We start from the raw sequence: 23,117 nt of genomic DNA, 5'->3' as shown, positions 1-23,117 counted from the left end.
CGAAAAACTCGTTTGGGTAAAAATTACGGAACTTCGAAGCTTCTAATTTTACATGCTTGAATTTTTATCGAAACATAATTCGTGCGTGGGGACATTGAAAACGTCGTCGAACGATAAAGAACAAAACGCTGTGACAGTGAAGCCTACGGTTAACTGCGTGAAAATGACGATTTAACGAAACGGTAAAATAAAATGTTTTAGCTATAAAATACGAATTATAAAATGTAAATTATTGTCGTAGCAACTGCTGTCGATAAATTCTTTCGATAAAAATGATCAAAGAATTTTCTGTTAATAAAAAATAAGTAACTAATTTTGTCCAAAGTAAAGAAAATAATATCGTTTTAAGTCTCTTCGTAAAGAGATGTATGAGATTTACGTTAATCGACAGGTATTACAAAGATTCTATTGTCAGCGGCAACTTTTAGCATGTAAATCGACGATCGTAGCGAGTTTACAACGAGACAGCCAACTTGCCGAGTTCTCGGTTCTGTATGAATTTGAACGACTTTGCAAGCACCCTGTAGACATACAAAACTATCTTTTCCCTTCCAGTCGATTTTACTTCGTCTCGTGCGCATACATCAGAGACGTAACACGCAGATGTTTAGAGCATTTATGGCTTCCGGTATTACGGGTCTTCGCAAACTGCGTCTAGTTCACTGAATAACTCAGTCGTCACTTAAACGTTGATCACAAATATTTTTCACGCAATGCCGTGCACGTATCTTCCTCGTCGTATTTTGCTCGTTAACCGGGGTTTAGTCACCTTCGTGCAAACAAAATTGCACGAAGTAAAATAAATTTTTGCTATTTCCATTATTCTATTTTGACTTACGAAAAATGTATGTGTACACGTTTCTATTTAAAAGAATAGTGTAATTGCGGGCAAAAATTATGCTGCGTGTGGCGATATGTAACGTTATTACTTAAATATTTATTGTAATATTTTTAATTGCAAAATATGTACGTGCAATTATAAATAATTGTCATTTTGGAAAAGTGATTGCCCACGGAATAGCGTGCACGACAGAAATTCCAAGAACCTTTTAGTATTCCGCGTCATCAGCATGAAACTTGTTATCTACATTTCTGAGTACGCCAAATTTAGCTCTTAGGAAATTTCAGGTTAAATAATTAGCTTAAATTTTTCAGGCAGGATATTTCTCAGTACTAATCACAGTACACGATTGGCAAAGTAATTACATGCGCGTTTAATTATTCTCGATATTGACTTTAACTTTAAACGAATGAAAATTCTTCAAATTGTTAGAAACGAGAAATCCGGAAACTTTGGAAATCCTAAACAATCTGCGAGCTTTTAACTGCAAAAATTACGAAACGTTTGAAAATCGAAATGTCTTTGAAGTATCGGAATTTTTAGATGCTCCGAAAATTTGAACTATAGAAAATTTGAAAAGTGTACAAGGTTCGCAGGTCCCGATAATAATTATCGCGAACGAGGTACGAGGTACTGAATGATTACTTTCAACAATTTAATACAATTTAATCTGATTATAGTCTGTCTGCTATAAGCAGGTCTGGGTTAGGTCTAGGTTGCGTCTGCGTTAGTCTTTGCATATACCGATTGTCGTTACCGTATTACAAAACAATTTCAATTATGAAACTCTTCTAACTTTTTTTTAATCATTCTAATCGTACAGCTTCGTATCAGACATTACATCTTGATAAATTCACGCAGAATCCTTTTTTTACGAACCACTTATTTCTTATAAAATAACGTTGAATGTGGAAAATTCCAAAGCGATGTTTAATAGTTGAAAGAGGTGGAATACCGCGAGAGAGTTGAATAAATTCTTCTTGAACACTGTCTAGACGCAATGACGTTAAATAAATCCAGTCTCGAAACTGAAAGTTGCGCCAGCAAGCAGTGACACATGACTCTCACGATCATTCTCATAACCCTGAATTAGAAGAATTAACTGGGAAAAAGGGGGGAAAACAGAGTTAAATGAAACCTTCGTCGGTGTATCGTGTTTCCCACGCTGACACGCAGAAACAAAAGGAAAGAAACTTGCTCGATTTTGCAATTGCGCGTGGAAAAAATCTCGCCTAAGGTGCTACTCTGTAATCTGTTAATGTGATTAGCGGCAACACTTCTAAGGTGCTGTCTTTCCATGAACGTTACACTCGGTTTCTTAGCTTTGTCATCGTTGTTCCTCTACATTTTTCATTTTCAAAATTACACCTATGCGTTTATCTCTTTCAATTTCGTCCTGTGTAACTTATCTGCTAACTTTAATCTGCTAAAGTAACAATCGTCGATATTTAATATCACATAGTTACGTACGTTATCGTCATAACAGTTGTAAGCGAAAGAAAAATATCGAAGAAGACAAGAAAAATAAACGGCAGATTACCTTCGCAAGTAATTTTCGAACCAGCGGAGCATGCAATCTATTCAATGTCTCGAGAATTTAGTTGTCACGCTGCTTTATTGCTTCTCCGTTTACGTCTTTAGAAACCCTTCGAACGTAAATCGAGGAGATTTGTTGTCTGCGCGACAAGGTTTAATCGAATTCCCGATAATGTGAGTTCGCTTCATTATTTTTTTCCTTCTCTCTAGGCTGTCTTTTCTTCTGACGTTTTACAATTCTTTTTTCTATTCGATCGATTAAAACCTCTTCAATGTGAATTCCACGATTCTTCCGCATCGTGTTTCTCCGTACAAAAATTGTCTTTGTGAGATGACTGTCTTGATATACTGGGACCGTACACTATTGTATCTCTAAAAGGAATCGATACATTTTGTCCATCTTTTATCCCGTATACGTATTATCAAATAATAATTAAACTTAAGATAACATCAGAAAGAAGCAACTTCGTTTAAAACATCCAATTTCTCACACCTTTTAAATTTACGATTCTCCAGCAGCTTCCATTGAATTAACCAGTAAGTTTCATTAATCGCGTCAGTTTTATCCAAGCAGATCAACATCGGGTAAGCTCTTTAATGACTGGGGGAAGAATAATAGCAGCACGAAGACGTAATCGCAAATAACTTTTCTCGATGACCGTATAATCTAACGAAACGATCGCTCTCTATCATTTTACCGTATTTAAAGTTTAATTAAATGGTTGAAGGCTTTCCCTCTGTCCGACAGCGTGTAATTAGATTTAGCCGTGGCAGTTAAATTACAAGCAAGCTTTCGTTATTATTTATGACTCCTTCGCTTACGACGTGCAATAAAGAAAGCAATGTAGAGGATACGAATAAACAAAATAAGTATACGCGAAGCTTTACGCGCCGATAAATAATAAAAATAACTTTTTCTCTGTTTTATGATTCGATAGGATTTCTGCACGGTGTATGTAAGAACCTGTTGGGGCATAAGTTTGCGAGTTAAGCCTTCGTTTAAGCACAAGCTACTATTTGCCGTTTTCCGAGTACGGCGTTAATTAACGGAACAATTTCAGCTTTGATTAAATTTTTAAAGTTTCTTTGATCGTGAATAATTTGGAAGTGACGCGTGCGAAACCCTGCTGTTAAGCGAGTGAACGCTTAATATTTTGCAAACGAAACAGAAAGAGTGGAAGGTTTTAATTGCGGTATGGAAGGACTTTGCACTGCGTCCTTATTATTCGTTAGTCTTTTTGTCGCCAGAGAAACACAGAAACTGAATTCGAGAGATGACCATAAAACACATTCCCCGCTTTCTGTACACTATTGTCTTTTTCTACTAAATTGAAATTGCTCCGAGGTTGAAAAAGGAAACGGAACCTCTTTCCGCAAATTCGCAGCATCCTGAACTCGGTTAACTACTCTCAACGTTACGATCGTTTGTTATACTTTCCGAATTTTTTAGTAACGCGATAGTCTTTTTTGATGATATTGTTCGTAGCTTTTGAAACACAAAGAGAGAGAGAGAGAGAGAGAGAGAGAGAGAGTAGATATTAAATCATCGAAACAAAATGGCGAGGTGCACGTGTTTGATTAAAAAACAATTGATATTCGAAAATGACTATTTACAGGTACGAAAACTGGTAGGAGAATTTTATTTATCAACGCGTTTTTCTAGCGTTTTATTAAAAAAAAAAAAAAAAAAACGGCAATGCATGGTTTATGGCAGAGGTGTGCAAAAAAATCGAATTCTGGCTACGTGAATTTTTTCAAAGTGGAGACTAAAACATTTAATGAACGAAGGATAAATAAGTTATACCATTTTTTTCAAAGATTAAAAATATTTGCACGTATCAATCAATTATACCATTGGTAAGCGTAAATGTTATATATATATATAAAGAAAAGATAGGATATTCTATATAACTGCGGAAAGAAATATTTTGTTTCAGACGATAGATATCTTTAATTTTGTCTGACATAAATTTAGAAACCTAAAATCGTACTACGATTCATGGTATTATAATAAATGATTCAAACATAGTGGACGAACTAGCTCCTATTTCATTTAAGTAGATCAAAAGATCAAATAGTAGGTAATATTTCACGAGCGTAATTTAAAATTTAACGTAAGAACGCGAGCTTACAATTTGAGAATCCTATATCGTATGCTTAAAAATACTTTGTAAAACAATTTTTTTTTATTAAATATTACCGACAAATGTCTCTTGAATTATACGAAGAAGCAGAGTAACCTTTAGAGCGAGATGCGTATCACTGAGCGATCTGTAGAAATGCCAAAGAAGTTTTGGATAGCGACGACGTGCAAGTACGTGTCAGAGTGTGATAATTTCAGAGAAGAGTGAGCTAAATCGAGCTTTGTCAGAGTCGGACAGTTGTGAACTATAAATCGCCAACGATTGCCTCGAGCACGTTTCCGAGGAAATTCGAATTTTTCACAGCGGGGATATTCCATTAAAAGCTATCGTTGTCCATTGTCAAACTTCCCTTATTCAAACCACCAACGATCCATCGAACAAGCTCGCGAATGTTAAAACGAAACGTTTGGAAGAAAACATAGTACGTAATAGATGACGAAACTTTAATTCGACAAATTCGATAAAGCAAAAGTTTAAAAACAGAGAAACCTGGATATTTTCAAACGTTTTACCATGCACGCTCTATCGTAAAGTCCGATAAATTTATGACAAAATATCTGGATCTCATATATCGCTGGAATCGTTCCTAAAAAGAGATTCACTTGCACCACTTTTCCATGAAGACCTTTATATACTCCCGATGCCGATTTCCACGATACATTTACAGCTACGAGTCACGAACTCTGATAGAATGCTCGCGCAAGCGGAGGAAAACACTCGATAAATCTGAAGGGGATTCACGCGCGATTCTCTTCTCAACGATCCGTCTCCGATTCCACGGCGCCATTATAGTTGATTCGATGTGACTCCATTCGCATTCGCGATTCCGACCTGTGCACCGGTTGCACCCGGTGCATTCGTCGAACTGCATCCACGAGCGTGTACTTGGCACCTGGCTCGCGGCCAAACTGTTACGTAATGCATTAATTCACCGACTCGTAGGATTTGCATGCGTTAGTAACCGTGGGGCGTCTACGGTCCACGTTCACCGGTTTAGTTTTCGATAATTGCATCCAGTGTTCCGCTCGATGACTGAGACAAAACGGATTACCGCTACAGCTACCGCGGACTGCTTGATGTTAGAAATTTTGTAAATTTATACCGAGTCGCTTTACGTCTCCGCAGATCCCAATAATTTTTGTCCAAATATACGGACGAAGACTCGTTCCTATGTCTTTTTTACATACACCTTTCGTTTCGGTTTTAAGTTCCTTGCATGTAAATTTTACATTTTAATGGATGGTAGTTGCCGTATTAACGGCGCGGTGTACACGAACATTAGGTCTCGCTATTAAAAATATGAAGACTGATGCGGACGAACGATGTGGCGTTGTTTGCGATAACGCTGTGCTATTCGACGGGTTAACATTTTTAATGATGCAACGCACACGAGCGTGTGATCCGGCCATTAGAGATATAAAGCAGTCAAATTGCACGGCGTTACCAGTGCGTACGACGAAAAAATTGCGAATTAGTCACTCTGACTAGTTTGCTAATTACATTGTTCGAAATATAATCCTGTCCGGTATAAATCTGTATAGCGTTACTGGTGCGAATAACACAGCGGAGAAACTTTGTCAGAAACCGTTCGAATCCTCGAAAAACTCACCGCTGAAAATCAATAAAAATTGTATAAAATTCGCCGATTCTTTATTTCGGCTATTTTGCTAATTCGAGCGTACGGAAAATAGTCCTGTCAAATCGTAAAACGTCATTGCCGAGAGATCGCTACTAAATACGATCCCGCGCCAGCGATTAATCACGGAGGAGACACGCGAACACGGTTCGCGATCGATCGTATGTAATTGACGGCGAACCTCGCGGACATGGCCACTGCGAATGAAGAATGGATTGAAACGTGTCGATGTATTTCATATTTGGTTGATTTTTTGGGAGAGGCGCGATGATAGAAAGCCGGTGTTCCTAGTCGACGGATGTAACGGATGAGAATATGCAGAAAGCGAGGTATAATTGCGATTGGTGAGAGATTGAATGGAACACAGATGTGGCCGGAGAGGCGATGAGGGATAGCTGGAGGGATGGAAGAGAGAGAATGGGGTGGAGTTTATGGGAGAAAAGGGATGCGAAGGTGAGTTCGTAGGGGAGGATGGTTTTACCGAGTTTGTGAGTGTTGGGTGATATAGAGATTTCGGTTGTAGAATAACGCAGAACTGGAGTTCTCGAGAGGAACGAGGTTCCAGTTAATGATCGTGGGCCGTGGATTTGTTTACGAAAACTTCTATTTATGGAACAGAACTAAGGTATAGAATTTTTACTCAAGAGAAATCCGTTTCCCTGTTAAACGAAGATTGCAGGAGGAAAATACGATAAGCACGTTTCTTTTCGTATATAAGCGGTCTTCTTTGCTTTAATTTTAACGTCACTTTATAACCAAACAGAAGAGTTTTAATATGACATAATCGAGAACGAAAATAACGTTCGTACCGTGGAATCGATCGACGATGAATTTGCTTGAATTTTAAAACTGCTTTCACGCGAAAGATAGGAAATGTGACTTCTTATCGTGTCTCCGCCTGTGGTCGGCAAATATAATATTTTCTATTCGCGAAGCTCTCGACTAAATCCCTGTAATTTCCTGGCGAAAGAAGCCCGGATTTGATGTCAAATTTAAAAAACCGGAACATCCACATCTTGCACAAGTTACACGCCTGTTTTTTATCTTATGGAAGACGGTTCTCGACGAGCGTTGAATCGCCAGTGTGCCCTAAATCCGCCGGTATCCCGCATAAGGTGACGATATGTCCTAGGTTCCTGGGTTTTTTTCAATAATTGCCGTCATTATGGTGGAAGGAAGCAGTTCGAGAGAAATTTCTTTCCTTTATTCTCGAAGGTCTATTCAGACGTTGAACGGAGTGCTCTTGCTCGAGATATATCGAATGGTAGGACTAGACGATTGATAGCTCACGGTGAACGAGAATACGGCGAGTATTAAATTTTCACTGAAATCGCGTTGTTGGCATTATTTATCGCCACGAGAGAAAAACGTGCCTTTTTTTAATGGAATTAGTTACGATGATATATCGTAGTTATTACAAGTTGAAAGGTCTCGTTCGCCTTGGAGTTTCCTGGTCGTTAATTGTTCAAAGTATAAACAAATTTCTCCACTTTTCGTTCGTTGCCGTTTCCGTTCGTACGTTATTTTTATCGCGTGTAACGTAACAAATTCTAGGTAAAAATTTGTTCGCAGAGATTTCACGATATAATTAATTAAACAAAAATTGTACATGTTAGCAAATACCATAAAGTGGCATAAAAGAATTTCTCTTTCTCTGCCCGTTAATTATAATATCCAAATAATTATTTTTGAAAACATCGCGCTCGAGTAATCTTCCCGTCGCAATCGTCGAATAAACAGTAATTTGCAAGCTGGTTCTTCGGACCGCGAGCCCATTCAACTACTCAAAGTAGTCGCGAAGAGAATTAAAACTTCGAAGCGACTCGATTCCAGTCCACCTTAACTTCTCACGACAAAGTTCGTTATTTCGATGTCGATTCGCGTTTTGATCAAACTATGCGTGAATGAATTTTTCCCAATTCCCTCGACATTCCAGGTGTATATCACTTAATTGCTTCTTCCAGAATACTGTCGGACAAAACGAACTGAACGATCGAACTCGTTAAAAACGGGCAGTTTGGCCACTGTGTTGATCGAGTATCATCGTAGCTTTTTAAAAGTAAAAGTAAAATCACTTAATAAAATACTTACCAGTGTATTTGGTATTTGGCATGTAAGAGAAGACCATATCCGATCGGTTGAACAAGGTGATAAATAGGTGGTATTTCTCTTCCGCACTGGAACGAGGCATCGTTGTGCCGTCTATGAGTCTGCTACATTTTGTTGCACTTGTGCTCGTTACTGCAGCCAACAGCAACAAAAAGCTGCGGACGTCCCTTAAGCTTTTTATTCCCTGCGAAAATGAAGCGCAAGATTGCTATTAAACTATGAACTTATCTTGACAATTATAAACGACCGCTATTATGTTTTGCGCTACGTTCACGAAATTAGCAATTTAGTAAGCTTTTCGTCTTTATGAAAGCTACGAGCTTCCGAAGAATTTATTTATGATTTTAAGGATCGATGTTTGAAAGCGAACCCGAGCTAAACGTTGAGACAGATTACGATACTATCAACTGTTTCGTCGTTACTCTAAAGTATGTACAACGCATCCGGAGTTGCAAAACATATCGTCAATGAAAAGACCGAAATCATAATTTCAAGGCGTTCTATTTCCATTTTCGAGTAAAATCTCTGGCGCGAGCGAGGAAATTCGTAATAAACGACAGGGCTGAAGATGACATCCCGGTTAAAACTTTCTCTCCTAGCTGTTGTTTCGATTAATGGCCATAATGGCACGTACGATTCGGTTGGAAATTGGCCTAAAACTGGCGTAGTAAATAAGAATGATACGTCATGAGCGGGATTAGGATTGGAAACCGATTGACCCAATTTATCCACCAACACCCACAGACAAATGGTGGCATACGGCGAGTTTTCATTTCACGTGAATCGAAGGGACATCGTTTCTTTCTTCTACCCGTTGGCTATAGTGGAAAAACGAAAAATTCCAACTATCATCTCGCACGTTCTCCGCTCCATTGTATTCTCTACACGTGGCTAAATCTATATAGAAAAACAATTCACGCTATTTCTTTCTCGGGATATTTCTTTTCTAATGGAAACGGAAATTTCTTTCCGATGGAAAGAAGAGATATGGCGGCAGAGGATTTAATTCCAGCGAAAGTTTCGTGTTTACGTATTCGCCTGGATTTTATATTCAAACTTATCTCTTCTTTGTTAGAACAGGAAAATCAGACGAGTAAATCTTAAGATTGTATTCCTAAAAATTTGGTAAAATTTCACATCTCGAAACAATATTCTTTTTATTCCGTTGTGGATCTTAATAAAAATATATATTTTCACGAACAAAATCGAAGGAATGGAATGAAATCTAGAGATTCGTTTCGTCTTTTAAAAATGTTAAAGATACGCAAAAAGTTTTAATTTTTTGTATACGTTTGAATGCTTTCCGCTGGCTTATGCGCTCCATTCAATCGACCGATAACACGATTTTCTCTTACGTAATTCCCAAGGCTCGCAGTATCATTGACGTTCGCCTTCGTGAAGATCTTGGCCGTGGCGATTGCAACGAATCCGTTTACGTGGCCGAGAAAGAATCAATGTCGTAGCAACATTCGATGAATTCTAACAGACAATGAGCTACGAAGTAGAAACGCAAAATGTTTTACGAAACATCTCTCAAATAGCTACGAACATTCTCACAAGATCTTCTGTTCCACCCTTCTCGAATATTACTGTACGATTTTCGGTTTACAGACTCTTAAAAGTTACTAGCTTCGTGTTATTAAATTATTTAAAACAATATTCTATCCTAATAAGCTTCTTTAACGTCCTTGATAAATTTTATTAAAGATACTCTGTATATTTGGAAAAAATGTATTATACATCGAAGGAAGTATGAAGCGTTTGACTTACGTAGCATCAAAGACGAATGCAACAAAAAAGGGGAAGCAAAAGTTTCAAAAAATATTTAATAATTCCTTGTAATTAAGATCACTTCCTTTGAACCTGCGTTTTCCGATTATTATAATTTATTATTCCTTTCGCCGCTTTTGCAAATGGAGAATGACTGTGTCAGAATTTAGTCGCAATTATATTTTGGCTGTAGGCAAGGGCGAAAGAAAAATTGCCTTTAACTTTGTTAAACGCAACAAATTCGACGCAGGCAGCAATTTTCACATTAACTTGCGTAATGCGGATTAATGGAATGCTTTTCGTAATGCGTTTAGTACATTAGGTGCTGCTACGTCATATTGAAGTAAAAATATATAAACCAGGAGAAAACTCCTATTTATCGAACAGATTTACATAATAATATCAACCATATGAATAGTAATTTATGGAAATGTAATACACGTGCGAATTTATTAAAAATCCAAAAATGTTTTCGCTACGTTAATATGCAAATATCAGTTGCTTTATTAATGTATTATAAAATGTAGCGGTGTAACTATGTCACACGTTACCACGTGTCAGCTACGTACTAAAAGATGCGTAAGACGTATCCTATATTTTAACGAATTAAAGCGATCCGCAAGAAAGGAAAATATCCTACGTCTATCCTCGACCGAATAAAAGGAAAAGATCGAAAGAATCCTATTAACGATCAACGACCTTTTCCCTCGAATTTCCACTAACATCGGCAATCGCCGCCAATATACTGCGAAATAATCACCAATCAGACGAATAGATTTAATAATACCAGCGTAAAATAGATTAATAAATAATTCGATTATCGTACTAACTATTTAACGAAGAACTTGTCGTTTCAATGAAAACAAGAAAATTGGCAATACGCAGGTACTAAAGATCGACAATTTCCTTTTCTCGTATCCATTAACGTCAACGACCGTTATAAAATACACTGGGAAAATGATCACGAAACAACGTATAAAGTTGTAAGCTTAACCAAGATACATTAACCCCGGTAGAACACGGCGACAATTAACCAAATCGATTACTCAACGTTCGCGTAATCGCGCGATAAAAGCCGTCGCGACGACGGGATTTCCATTTTGCCAGCGGCGTTACGTCTCGTTAATTACGTAACGACGTCGCATTGTGCAACAATGCAAAATTCAGCGGATCTCGCGGAACGGGCCGTAGCACGAAATGTCACTTTGCTGGATGCCGGCTTCTATTAAATTAGAATACGAATATTCCGCGGCGAAGCACGTGAATGCCGGCCAGCCCGGCGTCTGCCCACACGTGCGAGGAAACGTGTGCCTGTACTACTTCGTCCGGCTATACACGTACACCAGTTACTGGCTGACTCATCTTGGCAAAGATACAGCGCGCCATCAGACCGAACGATTCTTTTCTCTTTTCTTCTCGCGCGTGGCATCATACCAGTGAACGGTCTGTTACATATACACAACCTAGAAAATTCGCGCGGTTTCTTTCTCGTGAGTTTTTCCCTCCGTAGTCGATGTTAAAACGATCGATGACGCGATATCGTGATTTCTTACGAATTAAAAATGGTTAACGGTGACGTAGTATCGCGCTTCTTGACGAATTGAAAATAATATCTGTCGAGCAAATGATAAAGCCATTGGGGAATCAAGGATAGCTGATCGAGCATGCGTTTTTTGTACATTCCGGTGCCTCTGTAAAATAAAAATGACAGTCAACGAGTTTCACGAGATAAAAAGCATTAGGTTGCTCTTCTTCTTGTAAGTTTTTATCAGAGTTTATATTCTTTTAAAATGATGGTAAGTAGGAAAGAAGATAGAAAGGGCAGAGATAACGGAGTTAGGTGAAAGAGGTATCGAACGCACGTGGTATTAAAATACAGTTTTATGATCTTTTTATTACGCTTATGCATCATAAACATAGGAAAACTAAAACTGTATCGAACCATAAAGAAAGAGAGCCTTTTCGGTGTATCGTTCTATGTTTGGAAACTGGCTTTAAAATATCCATCGATAACGATGTTATTTACACGTAAATGCAAATTTGTATTGTGCCGATACGAACGAATGCGGCAACAAAGATTAATTGTTTCGCGTTACTTTTTAATATTTTATATCGATTATCTGCCTGATTAGTTATACCCATTATCTCTACCCATTTCTTTTATGAATACCTCATATAACGAATTAATTATCGTTTCTTCCCTTATCCGCTCTCAAACCATTGCCTTATATTGCGCTCTATTTTCCCTCCCGCAAAATATTTTTCATTTCGAGATTACGAGTCGTACAGATCCTTCCAAACACTTTTCATCGTTCGATCGTACGATTCCAGCGCAATTAAATCTCTTGTGTGTGATAAGGGCGAATAACAAGCGTCAACCAACCATAAATTCACCGTGTCTAAATATATTGGCCGAAGACGATACATATAGGGCGGGGTATTTGACTCGATCTGGCATTCTGCCATTCACGCTGCATCCTCGACCGCAGAGTAACGACAGGAATTCAAACAATACCTCGTGTTGAGCCACGACCATGATTTTCCTGCGTGTCGCGTCACTATTCAAAAGTTTACGCAACTCTGTTCGCAAATTCAATTGGCGTGTTCGATTCTGGTTTCATTTTTACCAAGCGATTCGAATCGAAAGGTTCGCCCAACAGATTGCTCCACTTTGTTTCACCTTTGTTCCCCGAACTATAGCGGCGGTTATAGCGCTTTTAGCTCTAAATACTAAATACTAACTGAAAGTGATTGAGAATGGTTTTGGACGCGTTAAAGATAGTTTAGCATAGAACGATACACGTCCGTACGATTTCTTCTGCGAGTCAACTCTAAATACGATATTGGTTCGTAATTCGGGCAATAAAATGACAAATGATATCAATTTAATGACTGTTAATGGCAGTAGAAAAGGTAGAAATTGGGAAAGAAAATCGACGTACCCACTGGTAATATTCGATCTTTTTCACTGGTTTCGAGGATAGAACCTATATTATCCCTATTATACGATAGTAGGTGAGGAAATAAGTTTGAAGGGCGAGTGAAGTGGAATAAAAAAAAAGAGAATAGGAGGAGAAGCTTGGGGGATTGCATCGAGTAGAATGAAACTGCGAAAGACAGATTGCGAAGACCGCCAATACGTCATTCGAATGTCAATAAGTTGGGGGAGGACGTTTTAAACCTCTAGAATGGTAGTAATTTTCGTAGAAATTTCGCTATTAAATTTCAGACCAACGTCTCTGAGTCGAACGAAGTTCCGAAAACGTGAAGCTGATATTTGCGAGAGAATAATTTTTCATTTTCAAATAACAAAAGTTATTTGGCGCAGCAAACACTGTTATACGGTCGCAACAATTTCTTTGCGTTTCTTTTGTGTTTTTTCTAGAACGCTCGTTTTCACAGCCATTGCTAGCAAATAAATATAGACATATAGTACGTTGTAACGAAAAATAGAAATGTCCGTCATATCTGTTGAATACATTCTTTTGTAGGAAAAAGTGGCTATCTCCGTACAATGGTATCTATTGTAACAAACATTCCTATTCAAAAAAATGCCCTTTCAGTTCTCTATTTCGGTAACGTCAACGATCATAACTTTTATTAGCCCTGCTATGTTTATCATAAAAAATTGTAACTGTACGAGTTCAACCGAATCTTTAATTTGTTTCATTTTATTTTCTACATTTTTGGAACTTTCGTATCTATCGTTGTATTCTCTTCGTATTTTCCTTCTTTTATTTTCATTTCGTTTCGTTTCCTTCCTCTTAAGAACAGACATTTTCGTTCTCGCGTATGATCCGTAATTTCTATTCGAACAGGCACGCGATTATTTGTTGCTCGTATTGCTATGTATTATTGCTACTTTTGTTGTTAACGAACTGAGGGAAGTAGCGCGATTATCGTTACATCGTTACACGTTAATCGCGCAACGATACAATCAAGCGTTGGTGCATTTATACACGTCTATCGCTGGAAACGCGCAGCTTTTTCAGACGAAAACGGATATTCCAGCCAGGTCGAATAATACGCTGATTGCGTTTGCTTTTCTTGATGCAGCCTGCGATCGAACGCAGAATTTAAAGAGCGTATGCCCGGTAGAACATGAGAAAGAAAAAGTTGTTGTCGTGGCATTTGGTAAACATTGTTTGATAAAGATCTGAGAATAGAAAACAATTACGTTGAATTCGTTCGTGTTCGTGAATATAATAAATTCCTATTCAAACATATTTTTTAACTACACTATCTCTTCTATGATTTTCTATAAATTTTTTTAATTGTTCTAAATCTAAGGCACGACCAGTTCCTCGTGTAAACGAAAGTTGTATCATCTTGCGTAACTTTCCCGAAGAGAATCGACAAAACGTACAGGAACACGGTTTCCCTCTAAAATGATTGATGAACGCGATCAAATGGTTCGAGAAAACGAGCAACTCCACCATTTTCTACCGTTTATTTAGGACGCGGTTTTTAAAGTTTGAAAAAAAGTTTCAGTCACAACGTCAGATATCGTCACAACGTCGTCATTTCTTTTTACTTCTACCTCTTCAACCCAACTTCCGTCTTCTTCGACGTAGAGTTTCTATAAATTCTGACTACTTGAACCTTCCTCGACTTATCGTACGAGCTGTCTTTGTGGTAAAAAATTACTTTTTAATACTTAATAGTTTTTTTTACAACAGTTCGTATTTCTTTTCCAACCTTTTACGCAGAATTCCATCTTCATATTGAACGAAACCGTACATGTTCTTCTACAATATTTCAAGAACGTTTCAACTACATTCCCTAGTCCGCTCGCTAACTAACATTTCACTTGGAACAAGCGAACAAGTAGAACGAGTCTTTCCTGTTCAATTTTTACAGAACTTTTAGCAACGTAGCGAGATTGTTGATATATTAACTGGAACGCCAATTATATTTGTAAATATCACGTTGCTTCGATGTAGATACAGTGTTACGAAAGAGTGCACTCCGCTATAGAAAGTATCTCTGTGAGTCATTTCTGGGGTCATTACCAGTTTGCACCCTTGCTGCCCTCGTGACCTTTTCTAGTAGGCACTTGGTAAATCGTATGCATCGAACGAATCGATATTCGCATAGTGTTTTTGCGCGTGAATGATTCCGTTAAAGCTGATTTCGCAAACGTTCCCGAGGTACGATAAATGCGAATAATGTACCATCCGTTTCTGCAGGAGAAATATTTGTAAACATACCGACGGATTGAAATATTTGCTAAACAGAAGTTGACAAAATAGATATTACATAGAATATAGAAAATGTTTAGATATTTGAATTAGACGAGCAACGATCTAGTTACTGCAAATTTTCATGTTAATCTGAAATTTCATAAAACTTTGCAACATCTCCGTTTGTCACGTGCTTGAAAACATACAAGCGTAAGATACGAAGACGTACCATCACACATGTATTTCAATTTAACGCGACAGTGAAATGAAACGAAGAATAGAACTGTTCGTTTCATCGTATTGTATCAACATTCCCCATCGGCAATATACATAGATCGTACACAAAGGGATTGTGTCGTTTATTACATTCGCTCTTAGTATTATTGCATTTTTAGCAACATTTTCGTTATTTTATTTGCTTAAAGCGAGCAGAATATAGATAAAAATTCTATAAATTTTATTAGCTTGAACGACAGCAAGGTATGTAAATGAATTATATTTTTATCCAATGTATCATTATATTTTATTATATATATAAATAACGAGAGAAAGGTATCCTTAGTAATCCCAAAATGACACAAAGTAACAGAAGATTATCATATCGTACGAAAAGATTACTTTGGATTATTTAATTATAAGCAAACAGATTAGAAGGAATAGAAATTTTGCTTTCGATAATGCTTGATAACTGCTTTTTGATCTTATCTTTAATCTATGCAACGTAATGATATTTCATAGACCAATCTGTTTATACATAACTATGTTATGATCTTAAGCATTCGTTCAAAAATCGTTCAGTTTCTTATAATTCTATCGTAAATGGTATAAAAGTTTCGTACTCACCATGATGACAATTGGAATGATTCGTACACGAGCGTAGAGAACACGTGGACCAAACTTAAAACGGTTGGTTTTCGTGCTTCATGTCACGTGTGTTAAACATAATCGAAATAAACATTCGAAAGATCCGTCACGGTCGCGAGTCTCTAGCCAACTGACTGCGTCTGTCGAGGCGCGCTAATAACAACTCACCACTTGCGCAGATTAGCTGCGCAGTGCGTTTCAAAGGAGATTCTTCCGCTAGGGTCAGACAGCACACTCCATATGCGTTCCTGTTATTTCAACGTGACTGGTTAGAAACTTTTTCTACTTCCGTTTCGATCGACAGGAAAGAAAAGTCAACCAGATTCTTTAACTGTAAGTGACTCAAAATTAACTCGAAACGAAATTTCGTAGAGTACAAAAAAAGTGCGAAATGATGGAATTCCGAATTTAAAGCTGCATAAAACACGGTTCTTTAGTCTGCGATATTTTATTATACGATACGAGATCGTAATTGCAATATTACAGAGACAATTACAGAGTTTGTTTGCGCGTTCATTCGTTAGGAATAATAAACTAATTTATCGCAGAAGTTTAATAATTGCTTATACATCGACGCGATTATTCCGCATTGAATTATCATTGCTATATTTATTTTGAAAATAAATGCAAACCTATCTTGGTTTGAAATAAATGGACCATATATACGCGTATATAGTGAGAAAATTAATACATGAATTAAATTATCTTTATGGCAAGACATGATCGTAGATGTTAATTCAATATTTTTATTACGCGTATCGAATTGTTCGTGTTTCCTATTTTAATAAAAGATGCGACAAAGTGATTTCGTTTCGCCAATTTTGAATTATCAAAGGCCGGACACTGGTTGATCAGCCGCGTGTTCAAAAATAAAACATAGGCGCCACGATAATTACCAAATAATGTTCTCGCAGCGAAACAGACGAAAGAGTTCAATCGAGTGCAAGGTCGGCCTTTATTGAGTAGTTTTTTAAAAGGTCTAGAAACGTCACGAGTTGTTTCAAACTTTTTATTCCCACACGCCGCTGTCTGCTCCGACTTGAACGTTGCTTTGAAATATAAATAGAAAATAATAACCCGTATTAATAAATTATCTTACATTAAGCGCATATACATTTTCAAACAAAATAACAAATTTATTGTATTTCCTTGCGATATCGATTACTCTTCTATGACCTGTAGCTAATTTATTAATTCATTAGTATTATATCGTCAATTGATAAATTATTGTACGATAGAATACAGAATAAATATTCGTGCAGAAATCAAGCTCTCAATTCCATCTCACGGAACGCTTTCTGAAACTATCAAAATATCGAACGAATCCTTGACAATTGCCTGTCATTAAGGCGTTCGTCTTTGTTCTTTCCCTTCCTTGACGTTTCGGGGGAACCGGTTAAAATCATCGTGTGATATCCCGACGAAAGTCCCAGGGTGGAACGTAACCCGACAATCGAAGCGTCCGGCGTGCCGCGTGTCGATTATGCCAAACGATGGTTTAAACCGCGAGAATTATCTGTAAATCGTACGATCCGCCTGCCAGAGGAAACGTACGGTGACGGTGTTCAATGTCGCGAAGTCGTCGACTGTCTTAAACGAGTGGACGGTCGTGAGACATCGCTGCCTTTCAACCGGCAGGAACATGAAATCGAAACCCGACCACATCTCCGAGAACGCCGCAAATTTGCCCACGTGTCGTAGACATCGAAACCCGGACCGTGTCCAACCGACGCCGAGCCATCGACAACGATAATGAGCCAATTGATTACGTCGCGCCAACCGTCAGGTTTCCCACGCGATTTCGTCGTTTCTTAAATCGCGACAAATTTTTCTTCCTTCCCTTCCAGCAAAATATTTTTAGCTCTCTTCTTATCAGATTCCGTCATTGATTGCGATCTTTAATACATTTCGTCATTTTTCCTTCGTATTTGTTTGATTGCGATAACAGCTTGGTTGGAGAGAAAAGAAGGGATTCGCGTTTGTGTAAATGTGGAACGCTGATAATTAAGCGATTCGTGCGGTGAATATTTGAATAAGATCGAATAAGAGATTATACGGTTTTGACGTGATTGAATTGCTGTTGCATCGGAACTACGGATAAATGACTGTATTTTTGATGTGTGTGTTCGTTTAAACCGGCGGCTGAGATACCTGAGTTACTATAAAATAATTTTTCTACATCCATCCGATTAAGATTCTCGGTTTTCCTTTTCCCTTCGGCGAAAAAATAAGTCGACGAATTCGTTCTATCATTGTCTATTATTATCGTGCCCGTAATTGCAAGTCGCCCGAATTAAAGATGTTTGTTTAAAAATTTAGAAAACGAAGAGTCAAGAAGCGCTATAGAAAAAAGTGCGATGTCAAGCGCAGGGACTAGGTGTAACTCCGCAGCTCAAAAAAGTAGAACTCTGACCAGTCAGTCAGGACGTAGTTCGATCGCTGTTCGTATTTACCGCAATTCTACGAATATCCTTAGAAAACTATTGCTTGAAGCAGTTCATTTAACAAGGAAATATTTAATAATTTTGAAAACTTGTAGTTTAAAGTATCTTAACGACATATTAAAAGTTCAATGTCGACGTTTAATGAAAGATATAATTGCAATTTCAGGGAGATTCCATAAGTAATACCACGGAAGATGCTTCCACCAGTAATAAATCGCAGAGTAATTCCGCTCGACGTACGCCAGGAAAATCATCAGTCAGTCCAATTTCACACAAGAGGCCCACATCCAGTCTGCCAGCTGGATCGACGCTTAGACCCGAAAATCAATATGCAGTGAAAAAGAAACGTTACTTGCTACTAAAGAAGGAGTTGACTGACAAACAGGTAATTATTTGGAAATCATCTATCAAGAATATTCACGTATTCAAAGCGTGATCCTCTGCTGTTACGAAAAAATCCATATTCTTAAAAATTAGAATGTTTCCAAAATATTCTCTGATCGTATAATCCAGAGACTATCATAATTTTTTCAGTCGGAAGATTTAACGCGAATTGAAATTTCCACAGAAAACCGCGCAAGATCTATACAACGAGATGTCTCAGCTCCGTGAGAAACTAATCACCAGTGGTGCCAAAGATCCGGGCAAAATAGAAACTCTGAAACTGGAGGTTGGATCGAGCAAACATTTTCCAGCAACTGAAACAAGTTACAACGAGACAGCAAACGTTCACGCCGAGAAACTCTCCGTCGGCAAAGAAATGCTGGAATCCTTGGAGGATCGATTGCGGGAGATCCCGAAGAAGTTGCGGAACCTTTGCCAGGAACTGTTGGACAAACAGTCGATCTTCGTGGCTTTCGTGACGTCGCAACTGATCAAAGCCAGCTCAGAAGGGAACGACCCGGATCACACGAACTCGGAAGTGACCATGCAGCTCGAGATTCACCAAAGAGATTACGACGCTCTTAGGTCGCATATGAACGAAATACAGGAGATCGAGGAGAAGTCGATCGCCGAGTTAACGAGGAACGTGCAGCATTTAATCGACGAGTACGAGCATTCCAGGGCGAAGATAAAGGAGACGAACGCGGCGGAAGCGCAGAGAGAACTGCAAACGCAATTAAATGCTACGATGGAGGAGCTGCAGACGGAAAAAGAGAAGAATAACCAAAACAAAGAACGTCTTCGACAGACTGAGTCGCAATTGCAGAAAGCACGTACGAAGATCAGGGAGATGGAGACGCACATGGCAAACGATAAGGAAAAGATTCAGCAGCTGCAGGGCAACGTGAAGACCATAGAAGGTCAAATGAAGCAGAAGGATTTGGCGATAGAGGGTAGGATGAAAGACATGCAGAAGACGATGAGGAACAGCGAAGATTTGGTCGCTAAGGTGGAGAAGCAGAGGGATAGCTTCGAAGCACGGTTGTTTTTCCTGCTTTTCTGAAGTTCCTTTTTCCTCTCTTCTTAACTTGATCTGCTTTAGGTTGGTGGAGCTTAAAGAGAAGATGAATAGCAAGGAAAACGAAGCGATAAATACTATCAAGGAACTATCCGAAAGGCTGAAAGCGGTTACTACTGATCTTGGGATCGAAAAGGAGAAGAGGTATAAGAAAAGAAAGTTTTTGATTATGAAGAATGCGGTTATTATAACGAGGGTGATGGTTTTTTAAGCCCAGAAGAATAAAACAATTTGATGTTTAAAATAGGCAACAAGTAAAAGACGCGTTCACAGAATTAGAGGAACGATACAAGAATCTCGAGGAGAAGAGCAAACAATTGTGCGAGCTCGCGGAGAAGAATAAAGATTTCGCTATTACAGGTACAAAGACCTGGGCATAACAACTTTCCAAAAAAAAAAGAAGCATATCTCTTAGTCGCATCGAGAGAAAAGTATAATCTTTGCGTTAAAATAAAATTTTAATGGGTGTTTCGTTTTACTTATCAGAGGGTAGTCATACAGAGAACGAAGTACGCCTGTTCAACGAGTTGCAGGCAACCAGAAACGAATTGGAAGCGCAGAGGCAGATGATGTTGCAGCTGCAGCAAGAGAAAGAGGAAATCATTGCAGTGATGCATCAAGCGGCCGTTAGTTTGCACTACTTTCGGGACATGTCCTCGTATAAGTCCTAAGAACTGCTCGATTCAATCTCAATCATTTGTCAGACACTCTTTTACCCTGATCGAAGAGAGGGTGATAATTTCTAATTGTTTCGCTTTCTTCTGTTCTTGTGAGCTAGTGTCGCGAGGAGGAGGAAGATTCGAGGGAGAAATTGGCTGCGGAATTAGTGTTCAAATCCAACGAAGTCCAGAAGCTGACGATGCAGTATTCGGAACTGAAAAAGGTTGCAAAAAACGCGTAAGTTGTTCTATCGGTAATGCACGAAAGTATCAAGAATTACTTCTCTAAATCCTTATATACTAAAGCTTTTCGAATAATGCACTTTCCGAATTTTCATGGGGCGATTTAGCCAAGAAAAAAATGGGATCTTAGAAAGGCAGTTGATGGAGATTCAAACTCGGCTGCATTCTCAGTCCATGGAGGGTGGAAAAGCTGGGTTAAGCGCTCATGCGATTGAGCTTCAACAACAGGTCTCCGATCTTCGCAACAATTTAGCAGAAGTAATTCAGCAAAAGGAGGAGCTAGAAACTGTATTGACTCAGAAGCAATTGGAGTTGGAGCAGCGTGACCGTGTGATGCGTGAGCAGAGCAAGTTTCTTAAAGTCAGAGACGAGTTGCTTGATATTTTGAAAGGGAAGGCACAACAGGAGAATGGAGAATTATCGACTAACGATGATAACAATGAATATCTCGAGCAGGTAACCAAATATTATTCCCATTTAATTCCTTTCCGGATTTATGGTAGATTCGGATTACTCTCTAACACCCTTTAACAGTTAAAGTTTAGAATATACATATTTTTAAATATCGTTATAATCGTTTCAACTCGTAATGAAAAATTCTTTATATCAGTGTCAGAAGAATAGAACTGTTCGGAGAAACTGACATATTTTTGTCTAATCAGATTCACAAACAGGTAGCTGCCAAAACGGAGGCAATCCAGGGGTTGTATACGACTTTGGAAAACAAGCAGTTACAGATTATGCGTCTGGAGAAGATGGTGAAGCTAATGGAGGATCACCAAGATCGAGCTCAAGCTCAACGTACGCGTTTAGAGAATCGCATTGCTCAACTAGAACTGGCTTTGCAAAGGAATAAGGAACAGCGGTACGTTAGGGGACAGTCGTCATCTTGCATAGAGTTTGACATGGAAAATGAACGAGATAGATTATCTACAGATAATCAGGAGAATCTTAGCGACTCTGAACAAATTTTTTCACAAGATTCGTTCAACTTGCATTCTTTCTTGCATCGAAATCAACACGATTTGGTCGATACTAGGTCAGAATTTTTACATGATGCGAGTCCTTCGCAAACTGATCATCGACAGTTACACGATTACCGAGACTATATACAGCGACAGACATCCTCCGACGAGGATCAACCTTACATTTGTGAACGTTGTCGCCAAGAAACATCCGCAGAGAACAATCAACTTTGGTCAAACAAAAACGATTCTACTGACAATACTAACGAATCTTTGCGTAACTGGTTGACGAACGTATCTAGTCACAAAATAACGCAAGATTCGATAAATACTCGCGACTTCCAAAATGATCAATATTTTTATGACTTACCTTCGATGGATAAAAATAGAAGGTATACCTCCGAGATGTACAATTTGGACGAACAGTTTGATAATATGAATGATAGTAGCAGGGAGTCGCAAAATCCTTATCAGAGAGATTATCATCAATATCGTCATCTTCATCATCGTGCTCGGTCGCCGCTGGTAAATAAGACCGTGCCTCATGGTGTCGCCTTGTAAACTACTGTACATAGCTTCCTTCGTTAAGGGAATGTTGATGTTCAACACGTACAATATCTTGTTGCAATTTTGAAGGATGTGTTTCATCAACGTAGGAATAAATGGCTTGGTTTTGTGGTGTTATTAAATCTCACACACGCAATTCTCTTGAATTATTTTATACACAAAACTGATGCAGTAGACAGCTGATGCAAATAATGCATTGAACGTAATTCAATTAAATTTTCTGAAAATATTACAATAAGTTTGTTACTTAATGCCTATATATAACATTTGCATTCGTTATTAGTATAAAAAGTAAAAATTTCTACTTATGAATAATAAAAATTCGTATACAACCTTTAATCATAGTTTGACATGGGAACCATTAGTAAAGTACGTTGTAAATAAATTTGTACGTTGTATTAATAAGGTCTGATTTAATAGGCTAGGTACTCCCTGCTACCGAATTTTCAATGTTATGTCGTCGATACAAAAGTTCCTTACAGAGTGCCTAGCCTTTGAAACAGACCGATTTCTAATTTCTTCAACTCTCTGACCGATTTTATTTTTCTATGTTTTAGGGGTAAGGGCTTCGGCATCCTGTAAGGAACTTTCTAATCATCATCAACGTAAATGATCTCCATCTTTGGTCGATCTCCTTGTCAAAGAGATTATTATATGTTATTAAACATTAAGTCTTTGGTAAGCGGCACTTTAC

General features: G+C 38.2%; 2 protein-coding genes across 8 annotated transcripts in view; one reads left to right on the top strand and one right to left on the bottom strand.

The window, feature by feature from the left end:
* LOC122569990 (spondin-1) overlaps window positions 1–16,199 on the bottom strand; it is a 26,672-nt gene extending 10,473 nt beyond the window's left edge. For 3 of the 4 annotated variants that reach the window (XM_043731751.1, XM_043731753.1, XM_043731752.1), the window contains exons 1-2: window positions 16,063–16,199; window positions 8,249–8,450 (exon numbers count right to left, since the gene is read on the bottom strand). In XM_043731751.1, the coding sequence (XP_043587686.1) occupies window positions 8,249–8,450; window positions 16,063–16,065 (205 nt within the window). In that variant the 5' untranslated portion in view covers window positions 16,066–16,199. Of the gene's footprint in view, window positions 1–5,033; window positions 5,314–8,248; window positions 8,451–16,062 lie in introns of those variants that run through there. The other variant, XM_043731754.1, reaches the window with a different exon arrangement.
* On the top strand, window positions 8,461–23,117 carry LOC122569991 (interaptin-like). 4 transcript variants are annotated; one of them, XM_043731756.1, is made up of 11 exons: window positions 16,354–16,416; window positions 18,403–18,524; window positions 18,694–18,912; window positions 19,096–19,952; window positions 20,014–20,133; window positions 20,237–20,349; window positions 20,476–20,615; window positions 20,768–20,886; window positions 20,999–21,347; window positions 21,554–21,756; window positions 22,981–23,117. In XM_043731756.1, exons 2-11 carry the CDS (start codon window positions 18,441–18,443, stop codon window positions 23,003–23,005), a joined length of 2,229 nt encoding a protein of 742 aa, XP_043587691.1. In that variant the 5' UTR covers window positions 16,354–16,416; window positions 18,403–18,440; the 3' UTR covers window positions 23,006–23,117. The 4 variants fall into 4 exon arrangements, with proteins under 4 accessions (XP_043587693.1, XP_043587692.1, XP_043587694.1 ...); XM_043731758.1 differs by lacking the exons at window positions 16,354–16,416; window positions 18,403–18,524 and adding an exon at window positions 8,461–11,793; XM_043731757.1 differs by lacking the exon at window positions 18,403–18,524 and having other exon boundaries at window positions 16,299–16,416.

This window comes from Bombus pyrosoma, linkage group LG8 (assembly GCF_014825855.1).
Source record: "Bombus pyrosoma isolate SC7728 linkage group LG8, ASM1482585v1, whole genome shotgun sequence".
Taxonomy (NCBI): Eukaryota; Metazoa; Arthropoda; class Insecta; order Hymenoptera; family Apidae; genus Bombus; species Bombus pyrosoma.
Note: the sequence above shows the minus strand (reverse complement) of the source record. Positions and strands in the feature narration are given on the sequence as shown.

Coding starts and splice junctions, on each gene's coding strand:
- LOC122569991 (XM_043731756.1), top strand. CDS start 18,441: ATGTCAAGCGCAGGGACTAGGTGTAACTCCGCAGCTCAAAAAAGTAGA. Junction 18,525..18,693: donor CAGGACGTAGTTCGATCGCT/GTTCGTATTTAC, acceptor TTGCAATTTCAG/GGAGATTCCATAAGTAATAC. Junction 20,887..20,998: donor AAAAAGGTTGCAAAAAACGC/GTAAGTTGTTCT, acceptor GGGGCGATTTAG/CCAAGAAAAAAATGGGATCT.